We start from the raw sequence: 25,916 nt of genomic DNA, 5'->3' as shown, positions 1-25,916 counted from the left end.
TGTTCACTCTTTTGTGATGTAAAATCTGCCTATATGCCCATATCTACTTAGTAGTAAAGTAACAACAAAAATAAACAACAAAGATTAACTGCTCCGTAATTTTTTTATGAATTACTTTATCTATAGAAATAAAGAGATATACATAGTATGATTGCCAAAGTGACAACTATCCAACAAATTTCAAATGAAGTAGACGCATGCCAGAATAGGCAACCGATCTACCATCAACAAAAAGACACCCTATACAGTATATATAGATGGCTGCGAATACTTTCTGATCTGTCTACAGAGAAAATCCCTCGTCCGGAGGCGGGCTTCATCTAGTTCCTATACAAAAGAGGGACGAGCTATTCTAGAGGGAGAGCCAAACTTTAAAATTGAAAACTGACTATGCCATGGCTAAAAATAAAAAGACAAACAGACAAATAATAGTACAGAAGACATAACATAGAAAACTAAAGACTAAGCAACACGAACCCCACCATAAAAACTGGGGGTGATCTCAAGTGCTCACATGTCTAGATTTCAGGTGCTGGACAAACATGTGTACTTGGTCATTGAAAATTGAAAACTCAGAAACAGACAAATGAACTGAAATTAAAAACATACAAGATTATCAGAGGCCAGAGGCTCCTGAATTTGGGACAGGATAAAACATGCGGCGGGATATAGGAGTATGAGTTTGGTTAGAGACAAATCTTTTTAAAAACAGTAATTATCTATTCCTCAACTCTAAAAATATAAACCAATAATTTATCATTAGACATAATTCAGATAATAAGTATAATAATAAAAATACCAAACGCATTTATCTATGATGAGTTTATTTACAACCACTGGGTCGATGCCACTGCTGGTGGAGATTTATTTCCCCGAGGATATCACCAGCCCAGTAGTCAGCACTTTTTTGTGCTGACATGGATTATCATTGATATTGTTATATTTATAAATTAACTGTTTACAAAATTTTGATTTTTTTTTAAATACTAAGGCTTTTCTACCTCAGGCATAGATTACCTAAGCTGTACTTGGCAACACTTTGAGAATTTTGGATCTCAATGCTCTTCAACTTTGTACTTTATTTGGCTTATAACTTTTTTGGATTCGAGCATCACTGATGAGTCTTTTGTAGACGAAACGCGCGGCTGGCGTATATATAAAATTTAGTCCTGGTATCTATGATGAGTTTATTTACTCATATTGAAAATGATGAATTGAATCTGATTTAAAAGGTAGCTAATTATAAACTGTGCACTTGTATGGCAGTCGCACATAATACCTTTATATTGACAACAATATGTGACCAAATTATACATAATTTTATATTGTTTCATTGATCAGATTTATTCGTTCAGTGTATGATTAGTTCTGTTTATATATCTTTTGGTTGAGTTAAGGAGGCTTGCGGGTACAAAAATTTCAGCAAAAAATTAAACATTTTTTTTTAATAATTCTATTACTTTCGCTATTTGTTATTATTTTATGATATGGTACAGTAATCACCCAAATAAAATCGATTCGGTTTAGCCTCAGATGACTTTTGAAATATTTATATCGTTGAAAAAGCTCCAAATTATCTCCCTTTGATGCAAAAATTATATTTGTTTTGGCATTAACGTTGTAATATCTTGTAAAAACTGTGGGTTATCTCAGGTGCTCTAGAAGGGAACGCATATCCTTCGCCATATGTGACACTAGTCGTGTTGCTCATTTTATTACAAACCCGGTAAAAAGTCTTATTCGGTAGGTCATGTTCATTAAACGGACTGGTATGTAAGTTGGAAGATAAAAAAAACAAATGTTCACGCTTCAATTATTCAAAACAGATTCATTGAATAGAGTTATTTAAAGAAATAGTTTGACGTGAACAAAACTATTGTACGGCACATGACACCTATACATCTGAATAGAAAATACATATAATTTTGAATAATGAAATTTAAAACATGTCAATGCCATAAAAGAACAACCAAGATATTTTCAGACTAAATTTGACTCAATTAATAAGCCCTAAGGGCAATAGGTTCTACCCTTTTATCAACCTGCTTATTTTGTATTTACCAATATTGCGATTGTCATGAAAATTTATCAAAGATCCCAAGTTTATTATATTTAAAAGAATAAGAAAAAGAAACGTTTACTAACTAAATGATGTGAAACAATCTGAACTGTTGATAATACAAGTAAGTAAAACATCAAATACCAAACAGTACTGGAGAAACAAATTGACTCTATTTTCAACACATGGGACCAACTGAAGCACACCTTTGAGTGCGGGAGTTTCCCTCTGCGTTAAAGACCCATTGATGGCCTTCTGCTGTTTTTGCTCTTTGGTCGGCTTGTTGTCTCTTTGACAAATTCCCCATATCCATTCTCAATTTTAGATGGTAGAGATAGCCTGACAAGGTACAATCACACCATTGATAGGGTTAACAAGTACTATGTGAGCATTCACTAACTTTATGTGACTATCTAGACCATCCATCGTAAAAGTAAAATATGCAAAATGTACAATGCAGCTACAAACAGATTGACCACTTGTTTAGTATTCATCGAAGTAATTATTCTATATCAGACCATCCAGGTTTTGAGATTTTCGTGTTCTTAATTATCTTTTATAGAGTGGATTGTGGATTGATTGCATTTTACTTTTGTCCATCGTTTTGGTTTTTTTTCATCCGTTGATTATTTTATTGTTTCCATTGGTATTGTCGTTCCTCTTCCCTTTTTTACAAAACATGAAAAATATTCAGCTGATTACCATAACATCTATAAAATATTGTTTTGCAAAGAATGGAAAGAAGCTGTTGATTTTAATGGGGAAAAATTATATATGTTAACCACTTAAAAAAGTTTAAATCATGGAACTGATCGTATCCCCAAAAATAAAAATGTTACAGCCACAATTGTATGTGACACATGCTTTAAAAATTTCTTGCATATATATCGCCAAAAAAAAACAAATGCAATAGTATCAGCAATTTGTCAATTCTGAAGATCATTATTAATAATCATCAAAGGAAAGAAGTCTTCTTCGGAATGGTTGATATTATTAATTTTTTTAATTAATCAAAGTTTTATTGCACTTTTGCTGTTAACAATTTACTCAATCTACAGCTTCAATTAGGTATCCCTTAAATTAGATATTGAATATTAAGGAAAGCATAATGCAGTTCTGCAGAGTATAATTTCATACCAGAAAATGCTACGTTTCTTAACCTAAAATGGTTGATATTATTGCATTTTTTTTTTGGCGTTGTATATTTTTAGAAAATACCTTATAAGTCATTGTTGGATTGATGTTTAGATGAGTTGTCTTTACATAATGTACACAGCCATGTATCACCATCACTGTTGGTGATCCGATGGATAAATCTGTTGTAGACTTGTCACTGGCTCAGACGTTCTTACGTATATATATATATATATTTATGTAATGCTATTACTTGTTTACCCGCTTCGTTTTTTAATGGGTTTGTTTTTTATTTTAATTTTTGTGATTGTCAGTGAATCTAAACGCCATCAAATCGTGTTGATACTGTCATAGAAGTGAGAGCTTAAAAACCAAATTTAATCCAGCATTTCCTACATAAGAAAATGCCTGTAGTAAGTCAGGAATACTACAGTTGCTATCCTTTCGTTTGATGTGTTTTAAAATTTTGAATTTGCATAGATTAGGGATTTTCGGTTTGAACTTTCCACGGAACTCAGATTTTTTGTAATTTTACTTTTTCATGTATATTTGTTAAAAAGAACCATAAATTAAGTAATATTTTACATAAGTTTTAATATAAAATAATTGTTGTTATCAATCCTTTACACAGTTGCTGTTGTAGCGTGTCCGAAGCGGTGAGCTAAGCTCTGGAAACTAAAATATAATAATATGTCGTTTAAACGTAATGCATTAAATAATATTCATGGTGCATCATCTACATATTTTTTTCCATAACAGACTAAAAAAGATCAATATGCAAATATTTTCCAATTTATAAATTTTCTCAATTTTCTTAACTGACGATTCATTAGTTTCTTCATTCTAAATGAGACAAAATTGCTAATTTAAAGACATGATTCAGATGATCAAACTTCTTATATTTATGATATATTTCTTTACATTTGAAGGCAGTAATTAAATTGAATTTTAATTTTTTTTATTTTAAAAATTTGTAAATATCAAATATTTTTTACCTTTTGCATACAAGCGGGCATCCAAACTGTAGAAGATGATCTTGTTGAATGAGTACGTGACATTCAGTTTCGCATGCTTGCTCGGTGGCATCGGTACCTAAAGTTCCTACCAACCCATCTACCAATGTTTTCAGTTCAGTTCCTTTGAATACAGTATCTGTAATAGAGATAATAAGTGAATGTCGCTGACAGGTTTCCTAATGGCGTTGTGTTGCTCATGTAAGCTCAAAACCGGTGATAAGTCCAATTCGAAAGTTATCATTCGAGAAAAGAGGAAGAAATAAATGGGTTCGTCAACTCAAATATATCCGTCGATATATGTGTGACCAGTATTTCAAAACAATCAAATGATGTTGTTGGTAAACGTGTCGATTGGATGATTTCAACTACTGCATTTGGAACTCCTGGTTTAATAGTTTTCTTATAATCACAACCCTCTTTCAGTGAAATAAAAGTTTTTAATGTTGCTTCATAGGGAAGCTTCTTCTTTCTTTTAAAAAAAATTTAACTATTTGTGTTAGCGTCGTGAAACCAGTTAAAAACTCTAAACTTTACATCAACTGTATCTACTATCGCAAAATGAAACTGTATTGCAAAATCAAATATAAAAATCCCTAATGATATAAGATAAAATGTCATTTTAGAAATACGTATTTATTTCTCAATAGTCAATATTAATTATCTTAGTATTTATGTTATCAGGGGTTTACAAAAAGTTTACACCGATGTTAAAAACTTTGTACACCCCGATTAAACACGACAACTAATATTATATATTGATGAATGATTACGCATTCCTAAAATGAAATTTTATTCTTAAGTCGAAAGGAGAATGTATTTCCAGCATCGGTATAAAATTCCGTTGACCCCTGATTATACAAACATAACGAATTTCGTCTAAGAGGCGTTCCTTAATAAATTTGTATACCCGAGTGTAAATCTAAAGAATCACACTCATAAAACTTCTACTACAATTATTTTCTATTTTATAATTTTGTCAGAATCTTTATTTTCATGGAAGTTGTTTGTGTTGAGTATTAAGTTATAAACATGGTATATTTGATGAGGTTTTTTTTGGTATTAATACTTTCACTGTATTGATAGGAAAAAATACAGATTTGTTCAATATCAAATATACTGTATCAACTGTATAATACTCACCAAGAAGTAGTCTCTTCTGTGGCATGGAAAATACTACTGGCAAAACCAACAATAAAGCAAATGCGAGTTTCATTGTTTTTGTTTTTTTCTAAAAGATATTTAAGGAAAAGCTTACAAAAAATACATAATTTTTTAATTGTTTCTCATGTCAAGAAATTATTTACGCTACTTTTTTGACTTGAAAATATATAATGAATATCTAAAACATACAAATAAACACGGTCAATATCAAGAATAATTTTAAACGTTTGTTGATTGATCAAAATTGAACACAATAAACCAGTTTAAAAGTAAAACGTACAGCTATCTTTGTTTTTGTCATGTGCTTGACAAATGGCGTAAACAATTCATAAAATGTTGTACAAACTATATCAGCCTACCAAGCCAACTAAAGCCTATTGCAGAAAATGTAATTAATTTGAAAGAATGATACTAAATCAGAACACGTAGCTTTACCATTCTAACAGCTATAATCCGTTCTGATCAAATGCAATGTCCGTTTTAAATTTAGAGATTATAAAAAATCGCTGTTTTATATATTTTTGTACTTTAGTACACTAGAAATGAAAACAGGTCTTGTGTATACTGAACATATATAAATATTTACATAACGTATTTTACAAATACAATTAGTGTTTGTAAGTATTTTATCAATATTTTTCCATGAAAAAAACGAAGTTTGTTTCTAATTACAGTTCCGGAAGCTTTGAATTGGATAGAAATTGTATTTTCAACCGACCGTCATTGTCAATTTCTAGATGTTGGTCAAGGTATGACGTAGATTTAGCTGGTTCTTTTTTGTATCCTTTATATCAAGTTCGATGGGATAGATGTGTTTAATATAGTCACAAAATTTTGAATGATTTAATGAAGGTACATCATAAATATAGCGAAACCGATGTTAAAAGACAAAAATAGTCTCTGTTCATTCTTCTTCAGAAGATCCTGCATCGTGATAATGCCAGTTTCAAAGAATTTTTTGTTTGAATAAAAGAGATATTTCTCCCCTCCCTAACACAAGACATTTGTGTTGTCTTAGCCTTTTTTTTAATAAATAAATATTGGGTTTTTATATAAGAGACACAAACATTATATATTTCGATTTATGCGATCATACTATCATGTATTATGTTATAGTTAATGTATATGGTAGCTAGGTTTAAATTTAGCTTTAGTACAGTTTTTGGTCCCAACAATTTAAACCTTAGTACACATGCTCACTATAAAGGATTTGTGTAATATGTGTGGTATATAATTAAGTTTTGTGATATGTGTGATTTGAACTTAAGTACAATAGAAAGGAAAACGGTTCTTGTAATTATTGAACATATCTGAATATTTACACAACGTATATAACAAATACAATTACTGTGTTAAACTTTTGTATCTGAGCGTCACTAGTAGGTCTTGTGTGGACAAAATGCACTTCTGACGTATTAAAATTTTGAACTTGTTGTCTTTTGTTGGCTGTTGTTCGTGTGATTCATGGTCAATTGTGTTCTCCAATTTATTGATATTGTAGTGCTGTGGTGTTGTGTTGTCATTTGGTGTTATATTTCGCATGGCCATAAAAGTGCGAGGTTTAGCATGCCGCAAAACCAGGTTCAACCCACCGTCAGGAATATGGCCATTGTTATATCATAGTTCGTTTCTGTATGTTGTGTCGTTTGTTTTCTCTTATTTTTTAGTGTAAATTCATTGTGATAAGACGTGTCACGGTACTTGTCTATCCCAAATTCAAGTATTTGGTTTTGATGTTATATTTGTTATTCTCTAGGGATTTTGTCTGATGCTCGGTTCGTTTCTGTGTGTGTTACATTTTAGTGTTATGTCGTTGTTCTCCTCTTATATTTAATGCGTTACCCTCGATTTTAGTTTGTTACCCCAATTTTGTTTTTTGTCAATGGATTTATGAGTTTTGAGCAACAGTATACTACTGTTGCCTTTATTTGAAAGATTTAAATAATAAAAAATCTGTGAAAAAAAGTTTTCTCTAATAATAGTTCCTAAATCTTTGAATTAGATAAAATATTCATTACTGTAGAACATGATTTATACCTTTATCGAACATTTGTATATAATTCAAGATTACTGATTGTATTGTCAGATGCGTATTTTTTTTTTTGTGACATATTTTTAATACAATAATTAGTTTTACTCTGTTTGCCACTGGTTAAATCAACTAAAGATATAGGTCTTACCTGACGAAATTAAATAAGTGTCTGTGCTTCGAAAATTGTGGGTTTTTATACCATATTATGACCATTTATCTATGCTAATTTTAATCAAAACTACACCACTATATCATGCTTATCGTGTAATAGAACAAAGATTAGAGGTGAATTTTAAGGTCAAGAAACAGTAAATGGGCTATGTCACAGATTTTAGATTTTTTTGCATACAACTGTGGATGGATAAACTATACCTGAAAATCGAAAAACTAATGCATTTATCTCTTTTATTATCTGAAATATTACAGATTGATTACTTTCAATATGAGTGAATATTTGAATAGAGGGCATGCAAATATTTAGCAAAATCTGTCGCCGAACCGATTTACTGTTCATTAACCTTAATAGTTTGATGTGTTTTAACGACGCGAAAAATGAAAATTAACCATACAAGAAATAGCTGAATTCTATATTAGTAGACATTTTGAAATTGTATCATTGTCCTTCACTCTAAATATATAATTTAGTGTTACGAATCGTCAGCCTGAATGTATTCCTTACAACAACGGTTTTATTTTCATATGCAAAGACATCCTGAAATAATGTGTTTTTATTTGTATTAACCAATTAGTTGGGTTTTAAGGATATATCATTTTTTATTTTTAAAATTCCTTTATTTCCATCAGTTGCTTGTTACATTGTCTTCAACAAGTCCAAGCTCCTTGTGAAGCATACATATAAATTTCAATTCTATTATATTAATAAATAAAACATCAATTTAATAAATGTTTCTTAACATTAACTTAAGAAATATCTTCTTTTAACTTCTTTGAATAATACATTCGTTTTGTAAATTCTCTGATGAATAGACAAAAAATATCAAGTCTTTTCATTTTCTGATCAGAAACATAGTAGAATTTATAAATTGAAACCCAATTAATAGTTATAAGAAAGTTAAAGCCAAAGTAATATTAATCAGATATTTTATAGCCAAAAACAATATCTTTCAATGTGAAATCTTTTTCTATATTTACTTTTTGTAATAAATTATGATTTTTTCTCAAAAAATCGTGTAAAAAAGAACATGACATAAAGTAATGTCGATAAGTTGTACAATTGTTTGAAATTAAATTCTGTCTGTAATGGTAAAACATTTAACCATACGTTTATACCAATAGGTTTCACAATTTTTTTTCTCTACTAATCTGTTATATAATAACTTATTTGACAAAAAAAATGTCAATATATCGACCATTTATTGACAAACATTTTCTTTTTATATTGACTATACTTCTTGTTGAATTCTCTAATCTAAGACATTGTAACCAATCTTTTTTGAATTGCTTTTTTAAGGATAAATTATTAAATAGTGAGTAAGTATTGTAAATCTGGTGAAGGCTTACTTCCTCTGCTGCAATATAGTTCTTGCTTTATAATTATTTGTTTGGTTGCAATTACGACTTCACAGCAAATTGAAATAAAGATATATATTGTGGACAGGTTAATGTATTAGGTACTCTATTGCTGCAATTGAAAACCGGTTTTAGCATATTATTGGTTTTTGTTATGAAGCATGAACAACCATCTTGAAACCCTTTTTCGAATTTTTTTTCTAAATTAAGTTACAATGCAATTTACCTTTAATCTATTGACAAAAAATCAATATGTTTCTTCTTTTTTCCACATTTTTTCAATATATAAACTGCATTCACACCAAGCAATTCAGAAAATACTCGAGTTATCATCTTTTAACAATCTGGTTGGAACACATGGAAGGACGAGTTTAAAAATCGATAAAAAGTTATACTCCCCCCCCCCCCAAAAAAAATAAAAAAAATAAATATCTGATAAATGGTAGAATCATTGGGTTTTAAATACAACTACTCATTAACGACCATTTAAATTTAACAAATAATCAGACCGTATTTTCAGCTTTAGGACGACTCTAGGATAAAATAGGGACGAAAGATACCAAAGGGACAGACAAACTCGTAAATCTAAAACAAACTGACAACGCCATGGCTAAAAATGAAAAAGACAAACAGAAAAACAATAGTACACATGACACAACATAGAAAACTAAAGAATAAACAACACGAACTCCACCAAAAACTAGGGGTGATCTCAGGTGCTCCGGAAGGATAAGCAGATCCTGCTCCACATGCGGCACTCGTCGTGTTGCTTATGTGATTACAAATCCGGTAAATAGTCTAATTCGGTAATAGATGTTAAACAAATCGAAAGAAAAACACAGGGTATATCTTATGCTTCAAACAACATACGAAAATAAACAAGGTGATCTGTGACACAGATTTCATAAACGGCCAAACTCATCAATCATTATGGCGTCTTTCGAAGGAATGATTTTATCACTATGGCGTCTTTCGAAGGGAAGATTTTATCATTATGGCGTCTTTCGAAGAAATGATTTTATCATTACCAATTAAAATTTCATTCAGTAAACCTTAAAGTTTAAGTATTCTTATACTAAATGAAATAAAAGGTTATTCTGTTATAAACTGACATAAGTGTTTGTTTAACAAATACGACCACTTATGCATAACCCCATTGCTTTCTAGATGTTCTATATAAAACCCTGCAATTTCAGCCATTACTGGCTCCTTTGTTTATAAAAAGATAATATTTGTTTCAACTAAAGTGGCCGTCGTTTCATTTCAAAACTTTACCTTATTCTGACTTGTATGCAAAAATTCAACACACCTTTCAATGTACATAATAGCTTTCTGGTTTTCTGAAGTAAGGTCGTACAAAATCTTGTACTTGTGATCTGAACAACAGGGAAATTGTGCACTTCTGTTATAATTTGACATATTTGGGTTTTTCACAAGAAACCCAAGACAAGGGTTTGAAAGTGATCCAAAGTCCTTACGATTTCATTTCATACTAAAATTACTCAAAAACTTCATTTATTGACAACATTACAGCTATGTGTATGAAGTGTTTTGTTAAATATAAGAACATTCTGACCGGGCTCGAATGATATTATTGGACCTAATAAAATGTGCTCTACAGTGATAATTGTACATGATTGTCTCTTCTATAGTTATAGTGAGTACACATACTTATCTACACTATCAGTTTTAATTTGTATATCTTATTCAAACTAACCTTGTATGTGTTGTACTAATATCATTATCATATAATCATTTTGGCCTATTATATTGAAAAAAATACGTATAATCAGTAATCTCCATGTTAATGAAAGCATGCGAATAGGTCCGCTTATTACAAATTATCATATCTTCAATAAGGAAAGAATTAAACAAATGGTTTTAAAAAAAGCAAGATAAATATCATAAAAAAATAACCGATTCGGAAGCATTAATGTCAAAAGGAATAGTACAAAAATAATAATTACATGTAACTAGCCTGTAATTCAGTGGTTGCCGTTTGTTTATGTGTTATATATTTGATTTTCGTTCATTTTCTTAAATAAATAAGGCCGTTAGTTTCCTCGTTTGAATTGTTTTACATTATCATTTCGGGGCCGTTTATAGCTGACTATGTGGTATAAATTTGCTCATGGTTGAAGGTCGAAAGGTGACCTTTAGTTGTTAATGTATGTGTCATTCCGGTCTCTTGTGAAGAGTTGTCTTATCGGCAATCATACCACATCTTCTTTTTTTTATATGTATACAAATAAATACTATCACATATCAGTACTCAACTTGGAGCAAAAGAAAAAGACCAAAACGTGTTCTTTAGATATAAGATGAGAGAACTGAGACCACTCGACTATAGCGACCCTTAGTTACTCATTAACAATAAGGATGGTTATAGCGCTTTACTTTACAACATACATATTATTTTTCCTCTATGAAAGCATCTATTTAAAGCCAGCAGCAAACCAGCATTATCTGCATATTAAGCAGATTCTTCCAATTGAAGAAAAGAAATTATCACGAGTTTATTGTTTGAGAGTTGTTGCTTGGTATGGGTTCTAAAGGAATAAAGGGAGTAATCTCTTTTAACTTATCAAATTTAATAATGTTCACTTTTTTTATATTGATAATGCTCTTATAAATTAAAAAAAAATGTGATGTTATGTATGACCTTACACTTCGTATATAATAATACTCTGTATTGCTTAAAACAATTAGACGAGAGATAATCGTAAAATGCATGTATGTTCCGAGCACGTAACTATTTCTGTTAAAAACAATCCCAGTTACGATCAACTGATTTCGTCGTTTGAATCTTTTACTGAAGTATTTCGCATCTGATAGTAGTGTTTAAAATTTAGATTAAAGTTTAAAAGCGCAATATCTCAAATATTTGAAAAAAACATACTAGTTATTTGGGAATCGAATCTACTTTCATAACAAGTAATCGTTTGTTCGATTGTTTTTAATTGACAAACAACTTAGATTAAATAAAACATCCACTTTTCTGGATATAGAAATAAGCGGATGTAGAATAAGTGTCAATTAGACAACGCTCAATCCAAGTCACAATATGTAAAAAGTACAAATTGTAAATTGCAAAATTTGTCATATCGAAAATCAAGCTTTATAGGCCACCAAAGTGACAAATGTAAAACAGTGCAAATCGGGAAACCACTAAACAGCAGGTTCCTGACTTACTACAATTATAAGCCTATTACTTTGATACTTTGTACTTGTTTGGCTTTATAAAAATTTTGATATGAGCGTCACTGATGAGTCTTATGTAGACGAAACGCGCGTCTGGCGTACTAAATTATAATCCTGGTACCTTTGATAACTATTTGATAACTATTAACACCACTAGGTCAACGCCAATGTTGATGGACATTTCGATCAGGAGGGTATCACCAGCCTATTAGCCAGCATAACGGTGTTGGAATGATAATCAAATATAAGGTTATTTTTATAAATTTACTGTTTGCAAAAATATAAATTATTCGAATTGCTAAGAATTTTCTTATCAAAAGCATACATTACCTTAGCCGTATTTTGCACATCTTTTTAGAACTTTGTGTCCTCAATGCTCTTCAACTTTATACTTGTTTGGTTTTCAAACTATTTTGATCTGAGCGTCACTGATAAGCCTTATGTAGACGAAATGCGCGTCTGGCGTATCAAATTATAAGCTTGCAAAAAATTGAACACAACACGTTTGATAATTTCTTAGCGTTCGAAGCACTTTTCTGATTTGAAAATTTTAAATAACGACATTTCACTAAACAATGTTATGTCAAATAAAGTCCTTTACATCTATTGTGTTTTTAACTGAGTAATATATTCCCAGTTTTGAATAGCACGATGAATAAACCATTGGGAATGTGGAGATAGAACGGTGAAGTTCTGACCAAAAATACGTGTAGGCTGTAGACATATTGTATTACAGTGGTATAGGGAAATAAAACATTGGGAATGTGGCGATAGAACGGTGAAGTTCTGACCAAAAATATGTGTAGGCTCTAGACATATTGTATTACAGTGGTATAGGGAAATAAACCATTGGGAATGTGGAGATAAAACGATGAAATTCTGACCAAAAATACGTGTAGGCTGTAGACATATTGTATTACAGTGGTATATGGAAATAATCCAATGGGATTGTGGCGATAGAACGGTTTAGTTCTGACAAAAAACGTGTAGGCTGTAGACATATGGTATTACATTTGTTTAGGGAAATAAACCATTGCATTTGAATTTTTTGAATATTCCTCGGAGTTTGGTATTTTTGTTATTTTACTTTTTTGCGTATCAAAAAATATAGGTATATTAATTTTTAAAAAAGTACATTATTTTAATTGTAAATTTTGGCGGATTTCAATTGTCTGGTGATTTATTATCATTTATTTTTGTTGTTGAGAAATGTCGTATGAGAAAACCCTGCCACAAAATTAATATCTCTATACTTTGCCAATGCCTCGACAGTTCATCGCTGTCCGATGGAGGATCATATAAATGTTTAGGGATTTATCTTTTTGGCAGTTGTATCAAACAGGTATAGAATGACTGAATAAATAACATGAGCTAAGTAAAAACACATAATATCAATTTATTGCAATAATTTGAGAATGTTTATGGTGCAGCTGTGGGTGCTTCTGTTGGGTGTCCATATCGATGAGCTAAGCTTTGGAGACTGCAAAAGAATGAGTAAAAAAAAACATATCAATCAGTATTTAAAAGGATAGGATTTTCCCAATGCTACGTATAAAATTTACTTAAACCTCATTTTCCACTTAAAAAAACACGACATTGTAGTATATCTAAATAGTGTTTGTTATATCTGTTTGTAATATCAGTGTAAAGTCCTTTCAAAAAATAAACAGTAATAACTGATGAAATCAGTTGCTAAGTAACCTTTATCAGTCAAATGCGACAGTCTCAACGAGCGAACTGATCTTTATTTGAATTATTCAAATACAATTCTCTTATCAATCATGAACAGAACTTAATTATTTCTAACGTCAGTAGTCGTGGTACAATTTTATGCATAAGTGTGTTGCAAAATGCTCGTTTCCATTTACATTTTTGAAATGCGTAAACTTTTAATTGAATCTGAAGGCCTCTACTCTGCATGATATATTGTTGATTTCATGGGACATAAATTTTGGATAAATCCAGATTTGGAAGAGATATGTTAAACCGATATGTTTTGTTAACAACTTCTTGTATTTTCGCATATCTTTATTTTATATATAAATAAAGTGCTAAAATAACGTTGAAATAATTGCCATTATGAACAAAGTATTTGTTTTTGAATGAAACTAAAATATACAGTCCCTTATATTCTAATTCATTAACGGAGTAAAAGTTATTTTGATAATTCTTATAAAAGCTGGTTATGCTTTCCAGTTATACAATATTCCAATATAAATAATATTGCATCGTATAGATTAAACTTTATCGTTTTAGTTGGGGGTTTTTTCTGTTGAAATAAATGACCCGTTTAGCCGGAATGTTTACCACATTTACATTCAAATAAATTTGCTTCAACTTATATGTATCTAACATTACCTTTTGCATATAATTGGACATCCAAACTGAAGAAGATGATCTTGTTGGATGAGTGTGTGGCATTCAGCTTCGCATGCTTGTTCACTGGCATCTGAACCCAATTGTCCAACTATTCCATCAACTAACGTTTTCAGTTCAGTTGCTTTAAATAAACTTTCTGAAAAGAAAATGTGTTTTCACATTACTCTACATGATGATGCATGGATACATGTGTGTGTGTGTGTGTGTGTGTAAAAATAAGATAACTAATGTACATTGAAGACCCATTGATGGCCTTCGTCTGCTGTCTGCTCTATGGTCGACACATTCCCCATTTGCATTCTCAATTTCTTTACAAGGATTAACACTAAACAACAAAACATCAAAAATAATGATCAGAAAGGTAATATCGAAACTTAAAGCCAGTTTTCCCAGTTATGAAAAGCCGTTCATTTGTGAAAGTAAAAGTGTGTACTTCTGCTGCTTTTTTGTTTTGGTGTCGTAGTTTCCCTCTTATATGATGTGCTTCCCTCGGTTTTTGTTGGTGGCGTGAATTTGTTTTCAATTTATGACTTTAAAACAGTGGTAAATATTGCTGTTGCCTTTATTAGATGCTCTGGTAAAGTTTTCTAATTTTTATCTTCAGTGAAGTTTCTATAATTTGATTAAATTATTTTAAAATAAAATCACTCAAAGTTTGTTCATTTTTTGTTTTCTCTGCATGTCTTGATAAACCAAAATCCAACGCAATGGAAAGAAGGTGTTTATAACATCTGTTGCAATAGTAGCACTTCTTTTTTTTACTCAATAGCTTTTATATTGCAATTTTGCATCTGTCTGAAGAAGTTTCTATATCATATTCAATAAAATCGGATAAAAAGTATACGTATCGTTGAATCATTTCACCGACTAATCGTGAATGCTATTTCTTTCGGAATGGAATTTGATTGGAGATAGGACTAATACGCAATTCGTCGAAAGACTTCAATCATCGTAAGGGTTAATTCATTAAATAGACATGAGACATGCTACCTCCACCATGCGTTCGGTCAATAACATAAAATAGTGTTGACCAAACGCCGATTTTAGTAGATCGGTGTTTATATATCTAAACTCTGTTGTTATATCTAAACTGCTGTTGTTTTTTCTATGGTCGGGTTGTCTCTTTGACACATTCCCCATTTCCATTCTCAATTTTATCTATTACTTTTGTATAACTATATAAGAATTAGCAAAAATATGCGTTGCGTTGCTAACATACGAAAAAACAGAATTACGGTGTCGAAAATGCGTTATAAAATGTTATGCAATACATGTGGTTTTATTTTAATCTGCCCAATTCGTGATTTCAAAACACAAAAGGTAGATAGATATCTGAAATAGAAATCAGTCTGACCATTCAGAGTTTTTATCTGGGATTTATTTGTAGAACGTTTGTGAAATTGATTTTATATGACGCCTTTCTTTGAACAATCCTGAAACCCCGAGGTGTGTTCTACGACAAGAAAAACCTTAAAATATGCATTATCTGACTTATATACCGTCAAAAAATATTAATTTTATAAAGATTTGTAAAATTAAGTATCCTTTTTTACCGACAACACTAAAGTGGGATATTCCTTTCTAATGCGTTCAGGTTTAATACGCCCTGTGGCTCATTTAAAAAGTGAAATAAAACTCACTAAATAATTTAGATATAAACCTTTTAAAAATTGTTATCCATACACAATAAAAATATTACTGTAACTGCATGAAGTAAGACACAAATGTATTGTTACCATCCGATAACGGTGTATGACAAATACAAGACACATTGTAAGTTATTTATTGTATCACTTAGCTTATGGAAAAGGGGGAGGGGTATGTGGTGTTTTTTTCGTTTTGTTATGTAATTTCTATCGTGGAAAAGTTGTTATTTATTTAACCATTTTACTTGAATCGAATGAAAAATTCAGAAAAATTGTCTTTCGAACAGCAATACATTTTATTAAAAGATAATCAGGATAAAATTATATACCCTCCGCACCGACCCTTTCGTGTTATTCAATCGAATATAAGATTATTTTATTAGTTGATCATTTGATAGAGTAAAAGGTATACAAAAATTTTAAAAAGTTACGAACTGACACGAAGACGAATATAAATACATGTAGGTCACAGTATGATTTCCTATTCAGTGTGTATCGTTCTGAACATGCATGAAATATTTGCCACTGGACGTTAAGCAATCAACCTATTCAGTTTGACTCAATAAGATTTTCAAAATCTTACACACGAATATATTAAATCTGGATTTATTTTATGAAAGTCTACATTAAAATTCATCTGACCTATATGATCATGTTTCTTTATTATAGCGATAAATCAACAAAACTTCACGTTATTTGTTTCTAAAATTAAATTGCGGGTTTACAATGACGGTTTCTTTTACATCTATCATTGGTTGAACTTTAGAAAATAAATATCCAAATCGGCACCAAAAAACTATTAGACGAATAAAATTGTGAAGTAAATCATAGATTGCATGTTAATCAAGGAAAATAATGACCTTACACAGGTAATTATTTTATGCCTTGGAGTATATACCATTGAAACATGGTATCGTCCGGGTTGATTCTGAAAAAGAATGACCTGACGTCTTGAAAGAAAATAACTCCATATAGGTATATAATACTGACAATTGAGTGTTATAAAGAAATTACTTACCAAGGAGTAATCTCTTTTCTGGCATGGAAAATACCATAGGTAAAATTACCAAAAGGGCGAATGCAATCTTCATAGTGACTGTTGAACAAAGATTAATGAATTTTTTAAAAATATACACTGTTTAGTATGGTGACTTCAACAAATATTGTCAAAGACGATATGTCATGCGCGGTCGGCTTCAATAATTAAAAGAATATATAAGTTTGATGAGTAGTCTGTCTGTATAATATATAAGTCTATGTTTTTACTGCCACTATTCGAATAATTGTGTTTGATTTCTCCTTTTGTTTTATATACACTTTTAATCAGTGTCACATTTATTTAGCTTATAAATATTTCAAGACATATTTTGTTTAAATACCATAATACCGAACAAACATCATTGAAAGCAAAATGTGACGATCTATAAATGACAAGAAAGATGAAATAAATTTAAGAGAAATTGTCTTTTCAATACTTAAATGCAAGTTTTTCTATCTTTTCGGACATTTTGTTTTCTCACGTATACTTAACTTATGCACAAAATACAGTTCCATAGTAGTTTGATATTTTGTATTATATACGAAGAACATTTACCTGTTTTAGTAAGTAATTGTGAAGTACACTTCTTCTTAATCATTAACCTTATATATACCACCAGGCTGGTTTTCTATCTGCTAATTGTTTACCTTAAGACATGTCCAGAACAGGTTCAAATAGTTTAAATCTATTTTTGGCCTATTTGACCATTAATCCTGACAATTTTCAGATTGGAAACAGGATATACATACTTCATGCCTTTCTTTACATTTTCCACTTGTTTCGACTACTTGAAGTCACACACTTCACTCTTCAATAGACTATAAAAAAAAATACAAAAGTACAAAAACGATTTGGTTAAGATATTTGAAGAAAAACTATCGCTCGGGGAAAAATAACCACAAATATAATGCCTACCAATGTTAAAACTATAATAGCGTATAGCTTGCGTCAATTATTTCTTAAATGAAGTATACTTCCCATTTAGAAAAAGTGGTAAAAGTTATTATTATAGTTAATATGCGCAATATCTTAAATATTTGAAAGAGACACACTGGGTATATTGGAATCAAACTCATAAACATGAAGTATAACCGTTTGTTCGATTGGTTTGTTTGTTGACATGAATATCAACAATGTGGTCATAATTATAAATTTCCTGTTTACAAAACTTTAAATTTTTCAAAAAACTAAGGGTTTTCTTATCCCAGGCATAAATTACCTTAGCCGTATTTGGCACAACTTTTTGGAATTTTAGATCCTCGATGCTCTTCAACTTCGTACTTTTTTGGCTTAATAAATATTTTGATATGAGCGTCACTGATGAGTCTTATGTAGACAAAATGCGCGTCTGGTTTACTACATTATAATCCTGGTACCTTTGATAACTATTTACACTACTGGGTCGATGTCACTGCTTGTGGACGTTTCATCTCTGAGGGTATCACCATCCCAGTAGTCAACACTTCGGTGTTGACATGAATATTAATAATGTGGTCATATTTATAAATTTCCTGTTTACAAAACTTTGAATTATTCGAAAAACTAAGGATTTTCTTATCCCAGGCATAGATTACCTTAGCCGTATTTGGCACAACTTTTTGGAATTTTGGATCATCGATGCTCTCCAACTTTGTACTTATTTGGCTTTATAAATATTTTGATATGAGCGTCACTTGTGAGTCTTATGTAGACGAAACGCGCCTCTGACGTACTACATTATAATCCTGGTATATTTGATAACTATTTACACCACTGGGTCGATGTCACTGCTGGTGGACGTTTCGTCTCCGAGGGGATCACCAGCCCAGTAGTCAACACTTCGGTGAATATCAATTATAAATTTTCTGTTTACAAAACTTTGAATTTTTCGAAAAAAAACTAATCCTGGTACCTTTGATAACTATTATAGACAAACAAGTAAGATAAATATCCCCTTTTCTAGATAAAAAAATATGAAGATATGAGACAAATCTTCATCCAAATTTCAATATGTAAACAGTAAAATTGTAGATCAAAGTACGGCCTTCAACAGCTTTTGATCCATCGAAAAGCAAGGCCCGAAATAACAAGTGAATAAAACAATTCAAATATGAAAATCAAGTCTAATCATTTTTTTATACGAGAAACGAGATCCACTTATCAAACGTATAAACACACGGCAACAAATGAAAAACAGGTTCCTGATTTTGGACATTTAATTAAACAGTGTTGTTTTAGAAATTCATCCCTATATATTTATGGAGTTTTTAACGAAGTTATATCCCCAATTCTGAAAAACCAGATGAATAAGCTATGGGTATGTGGTGATTGAACGGTGAAATTCTAAGAACAAACTTGTAAACTGTAAAAATATTGTATTTAGTGGTATAGGGAAGTGAACCAATGCAGTTGAATTTTTAAATTTTCCTCAGAGCTCGATATTTTTGTTAATTTTCTTCTTTTGCATATAAAAAACATAATTTACCTCAAATTTTATCATTCTTGACGTTACAATAGTCAAGATTCACACGACGATTTGATACTTAGTGTACAATCGATGTATCAAATAAACAAAAACAATAAACGTTCTTCAAAGGTTGTGTTTAGATTTTAGGTGGGATTGTTATTACGTTACATAAACATAAGATAAACATACAACAAACATAGCTTGCTCCTTTGGTTTTTTTTTGGTGTCAAACAATGAATTACCAAGCGCCATTTTTACAAATAACCTATCCTTATAGCATTTATTATTTGTGTACGTGTTCATGAACCATTTTGAAATTCAAATAAAATCAAAAATATCTCCATATAAAGTCTGACAAAGTAGACTACATTTGTATCATATGTTCTTGTGGAGTTGGTATTTTGAATAATACGACTTGTCCATTAAGATGGCAACAACAATATTGGACTTCAAATAACTGTTGTTTTTTCGTGTTGCTCAGTCTAACTTTTTTTGTGGTTTTTGTTGTGTTTTTTTTTTTGTTATCGTTTGTCTTATTTTCTATTATGTTTTAGTCATGACGTTGTTAGTTTATTTTTGACTTTTGGGTTTGAATGACGCTATCGTACTTTCGACTTTCTTTCGACAGTGTGTCACATTATGTTTTATGGCAAACAATGTTAAAATGTGGTATTAGTGGAAATTTACTGAGTCTTATTAAATCAATGTATTCTAAGTTAAAAACATGTGTTAAATTAGATGGTGAATTTTCAGATTTCTTTCATTGTAATGTTGGCCTAATGCAAGGCAAATCATTATCACCAATTTATATGCAATTTATGTAATTGACATAGAAATTGAGGTAATTAAACAAGGAATAGAACCATATGAAGTAAATTGTTAAATCTTTATCGTTTTATGTATGCTGATGATACAGTTCTCTTCAGCGAAAGTATTTTTGATTTACAAAAAATGATAGTCAAATATGATAGTTCATACAAGAATGGTCTTGACATTAATTTAAGAAAAACCAAAATAGTTGTTTTTCGTAACAAAAGTGTACTGAAAGAGAACGAAAAATGGTATTTGAATGGTAAAATGATAGAAATGTGCGATCAGTTTGTATATATTGGTTTGTTATTAAACTATAACGGTACTTTTACTGTAACACAGAAAACACTATCTGAATAGGGTAGAAAGGCTACATTTTGTTTATTGAGTAAAATTTTTGATGATTGTTACTACACTGAGACTTTGATATCCTTATTTGATACATATGTAACAAGTATTGTGAATTATGGTTGTGAAATATGGGGTTTCCATAAGGGATCAGATATAGAAACGCTTCATTTGTTTTATTTAAAAAGAATTTTGAAAGTGAGAAAAACGACTGTAAACCATATGGTGTATTTTGAACTTAGGCGTTTACCATTGTATGTAAATAGATATGTAAGAATGATACGTTACTGGTTGAAGTAATTAGAATCTAATAATTGTATATTGAATAGTATTAATGAAGATATGTACGAATCTAGTTTTGTCAAACCTAATGATAAACTCAAATGGAGTTGTAAAATAAGAGACATATTAAACAGTAAAATTGAGAAAGGAAATGGTGAATATGTCAAAGCGACAACCACCCGACCATAGAGCAAACAACAGCCGAAGGCAACCAATGGGTCTTCAATGTAGCTAGAATTCCCGCACCCGTAGGTGTCCTTCAGCTGGCCCCTAGGTATGGATTAAATGATATATGGTTAGCACAAAGTGTTGGAAATAGTCAATTATTTTTGCATGAATTTAAAAAAAGAATTGTTGATAATTATATAGATGAAGCCTTGTCATTTTTTGAAAATACTTCAAAATGTAATTTATATCAATATATACATGATGGACATACTTTGCAATTTTATTTGAATCGACCATTGAACAGTGCCAGTACCAAGTCAGGAATATGACAGTTCTTGTCCATTCGTTTTTGATGCGTTTTGTTTTTTGATTTTGCCATGTGATTATGGACTTTCCAAATTGATTTTCCTCTGAGTTCAGTATTTTTGGGATTTTACTTTTTATACCAGTCATATGTAACTAAATATAGAATCAATTCTCATTCACTTAATGTAGAAACTGGAAGATACTTTAATATTTCCAGAAATGAGCGTGTTTGTAATACGTGTAATAAGAAAGTTATCGTAGACGAATATCATTTTATATTAGAGTGTGATAAATGTGTAAATGTCAGAAGTAGATATATTATTATAGAAACCCATCTACCTTCAAATTAGTTCAATTACTATTTGTAAGAAATATTAAGGAATTAAATAGTCTTGGTAAATACCTCTATGAGGCAGAGAAAATTCGTAACACTTGATTTTGTTATGTACCTTTATTACCAATGTAAATTGTATGCCAAGCTCCGCTATATATTAATGCTGTATATGTTTATGTAAACTGTATAATTTGTGTATGTATTTAATCCTATGAGCTGTATATTTGCTTACGGAATTAAGAATTATTATTATATTAAATTGTAAACTAAACAATTATAATTAAGTTTCAACTACAGAATAATTAAATTTATGCAAATATACATGTCATCTCATACCAATCACGTTTACATAGAAGTCTTGGTTAACAAACAAAGGACAGTTTTACGGCTTGTGATGGGTTAAATAGTAATCCATGAAAGTGTAGATGTGTATAAACACTGTTAAAAATGTCTCTAATCTGTTGCGTATATCACTGCAGGTCACTTTGGTTTAGTTCTTGTTTAAAAATATGATCTCGTCAACAATTTCAGACGAAAGACTGTTTGGTTTTCTTATGTTTGTTACAAGTACTGCACATGAAAACATTCATTTGGAAGGAAAGGACGTTGCTGGTACTACTTGAACAAATAGTAGCCTCAGGATAAACATATTTATGTTGTTAATTGATTTTATTTAGTATTACGAAGGGTATATTTCAACAGAAAAGTGAGTTGAAATGTGAGGAGAAATATCTCAAGATGTATAACAGGCAAAACGAGTATCCGAGTACTAAAACTGTTCTCGAACACTCGGCCTTCCGAGCGAGTACCCGGATACTCGAGTTCTCGTTCCCATCCCTAAATTTAAAATTAAAGTAATTTTAGATTTAGGTAGATTTCATTTGTCTGTTGATTTATTTTCATTCAATTTTGATGATTTCTGTGTGAGCCGCATTGATTTTCGAGTTACATAACTCTCTCCACACTGTGAAGGGAGTGTTGAACTATCACAAGTATGAGAAAAAACCTGCCACAACATAAATTTCGATGTCACTTGTCAATGCCCCGACAGTTCATTGCAGACCGACGTATGATCATATGCATGTTTTGTCGATTGATCGTTTAGGCAGTTGTATCACACAGAAATCGAATGACTGAATAATAACACGAGTTAACACATATTATTAATTTATTGCAACAAAATGAGTATGTTTATGGTGCAGCTGTGGGTGCAGCTGTGGCGTGTCCATATCGATGAGCTAAGCTTTGGAGACTGCAAAAGAATAAGTTAAACAAAATCATATCAATCATTATTCAAAGGAATATGGTTTTCCCAATGCTAGGTATAAGATATATTTAAACCACTTTTTCCACATAAAAAATACGACATGTTTGTTAATATATTCATAGTCTTTTCCACAAATAAACATAAATAACTGCTACAATTAATTGTTTGGGTAACCTTTATCAGTCCAATGCGACAATCTCAACGAGCAAACTGATATTTATTCAAAGTACATCTTAAAAACTATTCTCTTATTTTAATCATGAACAGAAATTGATTATTTCTAATGTTTAGTCATTAGTTATGCTTAACTTGCATACATAAGATTTTTGCAAAATACACGTTTCCTTCTAATACATTTTAATGCGTAAACTGAGTCCGTATTAAATTTGCGTATTTCTCTTTGAATCGAAACTAAAATAGACAGTTGCTCATATTTTAATTCATTACGGATTGGAAGTTGTTTTGGCGAAAACTACAAATAGCTGTTCATGCTTTCCAGTTATACAATATCGCTATATAATTAATACTGCATCGTATATAATTAGATGGTTTTTCCCATTGCAAAAGTGACCAGTTAAGCTGATATGATTACCAAATTTACAGTCCAATGAATTTGCTGTCACAGTTTAAATTCTATAATACATTTAACAATACCTTTTGCATATAAGTGGACATCCAAACTGAAGAAGATGATCTTGTTGGATGAGTGTGTGGCATTCAGCTTCGCATGCTTGTTCACTGGCATCTGAACCCAATTGTCCAACTATTCCATCAACTAAAGTTTTCAGTTCAGCTCCTTGCAATAAAGTATCTGAAAACAAATTTTTCACATTAACCTTCAGTAAGATGCATTGCTACTTGTATGTGTACAAACAACGGGATAGTTGTAATATAAGATATAGCTTAGCATAGGATAGGATAACAACTGTTCATTACAATGATTAACACTTAATAATGGATATTAACATCAATGATAGGTATAGTTAATATCAAAACTTAAAGGCAGATTAGGAAAATTAATTGTGAAAAAATGAAAGCCGTTCAGTTAAGTAAGTGAAAGTTTGCACTATCACTGCTTTGTTCTTTTGTTTATAGTCGAGTCGTCAACAATATCATAGTTCCTTAGTTTCATATAAAAATACTGGTTGGATCTTAACATTAATTTAAATGTATCTAATGATCATTATCATTATTTAAAAAAATAGATACTGGGATCGAAAGCGTCAGACCTTAGTCAGAGTCATTGTTGATTTGTATAGGAAGCAGTCAAATTTGTTATATTATGTAATATGAGTTTCTTCGTCCTGAATGTTCTTGTATTTATTGGTATTGTATTCCTGTCACGTAATATTGTCATTTTAGCCGTATTTTTAACATTGTCAAATAAAGAAGGTCAAACTTGCTATAAAATCAGGTTCATCCCACCGTTGTTTCTTAACATGTCATGTACCAAGTCAGAAATATGGCAATTGTAATAAAATATTTCGTTCCTATGTATGTTGGCGTTTAGATTTTGTTCAAGTTGAATATTTATGTTGTTCCGTAGTTTTCATTTTATATTATGTGTTTTCCTCAATTTCGATTGTTGGCCCGGATTTGTTTTCGATTAATGATTATTGATCAGCGGTATACTACTGATGCCTTTATTATATGTTGTGTGAAAGTTTCATAATTTCTATCTTGAGTGAAGTTCTTAATTTGATTAAAATGTAAAGTAAAATTACTTTCAACAAATGTTGGTTCATGTTTTATTTAATTTTCTTGCTGTTTGACTTCTTCATTGAACTAATTTATATAAAAAAGAATAGGAACATCATTTGTTTAGTGTAAGTCTTTTATTTCATTTCTTGTTTAGTGAGCTTGTTTATCTCTGTATGCCTTAAAAGACCAAAGACTGAAGTTGATTATTATATTAGTCGCAATAGCAGCACGTATTTTTCCTTATTTTTTTTCAATATTCTCATATTGCAATTTTGTATCTGTCTGAAGAAATATCTATATTATATTTATTAAAAATCGGACAAAAATGTACAAAGATTTGACAACAATTATATGTATCGTTGAATTATTTCACTGACTAATGGTGCATGCTATTTTATTGGAATGGAATTTGGTTGGAGATAAAACTAATGCATGATGCTTCTGAAGACATCGATAAGTATGAGGGTAAATTCATTATATAGACACGTGACAAGTTACTTCACTATGCGTTCTATAATTAAAAAAAGTTTTGACCAAAAACAGACATAAGTAAAAATGGTGTTTCTATATCTATTTTTTTTCCCCTTATTTGCAACTATATAAGAATTAGCCATAACATGCCTTACGATTCTTAGATATGGAAAAAAATAGAATTACGGTCTCCAAAATGCGAAAAAAACATATTATTCAATACATTTTGTTTGATTTGATGTAATAGTGATAGAATTTTTAGAAGTGTCCTAGTCGTGATTTCAAAAAATAAAAAGTGGTTAGATATCTAAAATATAAATCAATCAAACCATTCTGATTTCGTTCTGGGATTTATTTGTTGAACGTATGTGAATTTGATTTAATATGACGCCTGGTTGATGTACTATATGACGATTGACGGTTATAAAGAAAAAAAACTTACCAAGAATCAATCTCTTTTCTGGCATGGAAAATACCATAGGTAAAATTACTAAGAGGGCGAATGCAATCTTCATAGTTACTGTTGATAAAAAGATTAATAATAATGAATTCAAAATGCACTGAAACAAGTATCCGAGGCCTAAAC

At 30.6% G+C, this 25,916-nt stretch overlaps 1 protein-coding gene across 1 annotated transcript; it reads right to left on the bottom strand.

Annotated features, from left to right (window-relative positions):
• Positions 1 to 719: 719 nt before the first annotated feature.
• Positions 720 to 25,849, bottom strand: LOC134704802 (uncharacterized). Its single transcript, XM_063563585.1, has 10 exons — positions 25,773 to 25,849; positions 23,813 to 23,969; positions 23,092 to 23,143; positions 17,753 to 17,825; positions 17,177 to 17,254; positions 14,492 to 14,648; positions 13,562 to 13,613; positions 5,350 to 5,437; positions 4,189 to 4,345; positions 720 to 732 (listed from the first exon to the last, which is right to left on the bottom strand). The coding sequence occupies exons 1-10, from the start codon at positions 25,843 to 25,845 to the stop codon at positions 720 to 722; spliced, it is 900 nt and encodes a 299-aa protein (XP_063419655.1). The 5' UTR covers positions 25,846 to 25,849.
• Positions 25,850 to 25,916: the final 67 nt, after the last annotated feature.

Source organism: Mytilus trossulus, chromosome 2 (genome assembly GCF_036588685.1).
Source record: "Mytilus trossulus isolate FHL-02 chromosome 2, PNRI_Mtr1.1.1.hap1, whole genome shotgun sequence".
NCBI lineage: Eukaryota > Metazoa > Mollusca > Bivalvia > Mytilida > Mytilidae > Mytilus > Mytilus trossulus.
This window is presented reverse-complemented; position numbering and strand designations above follow the sequence as displayed.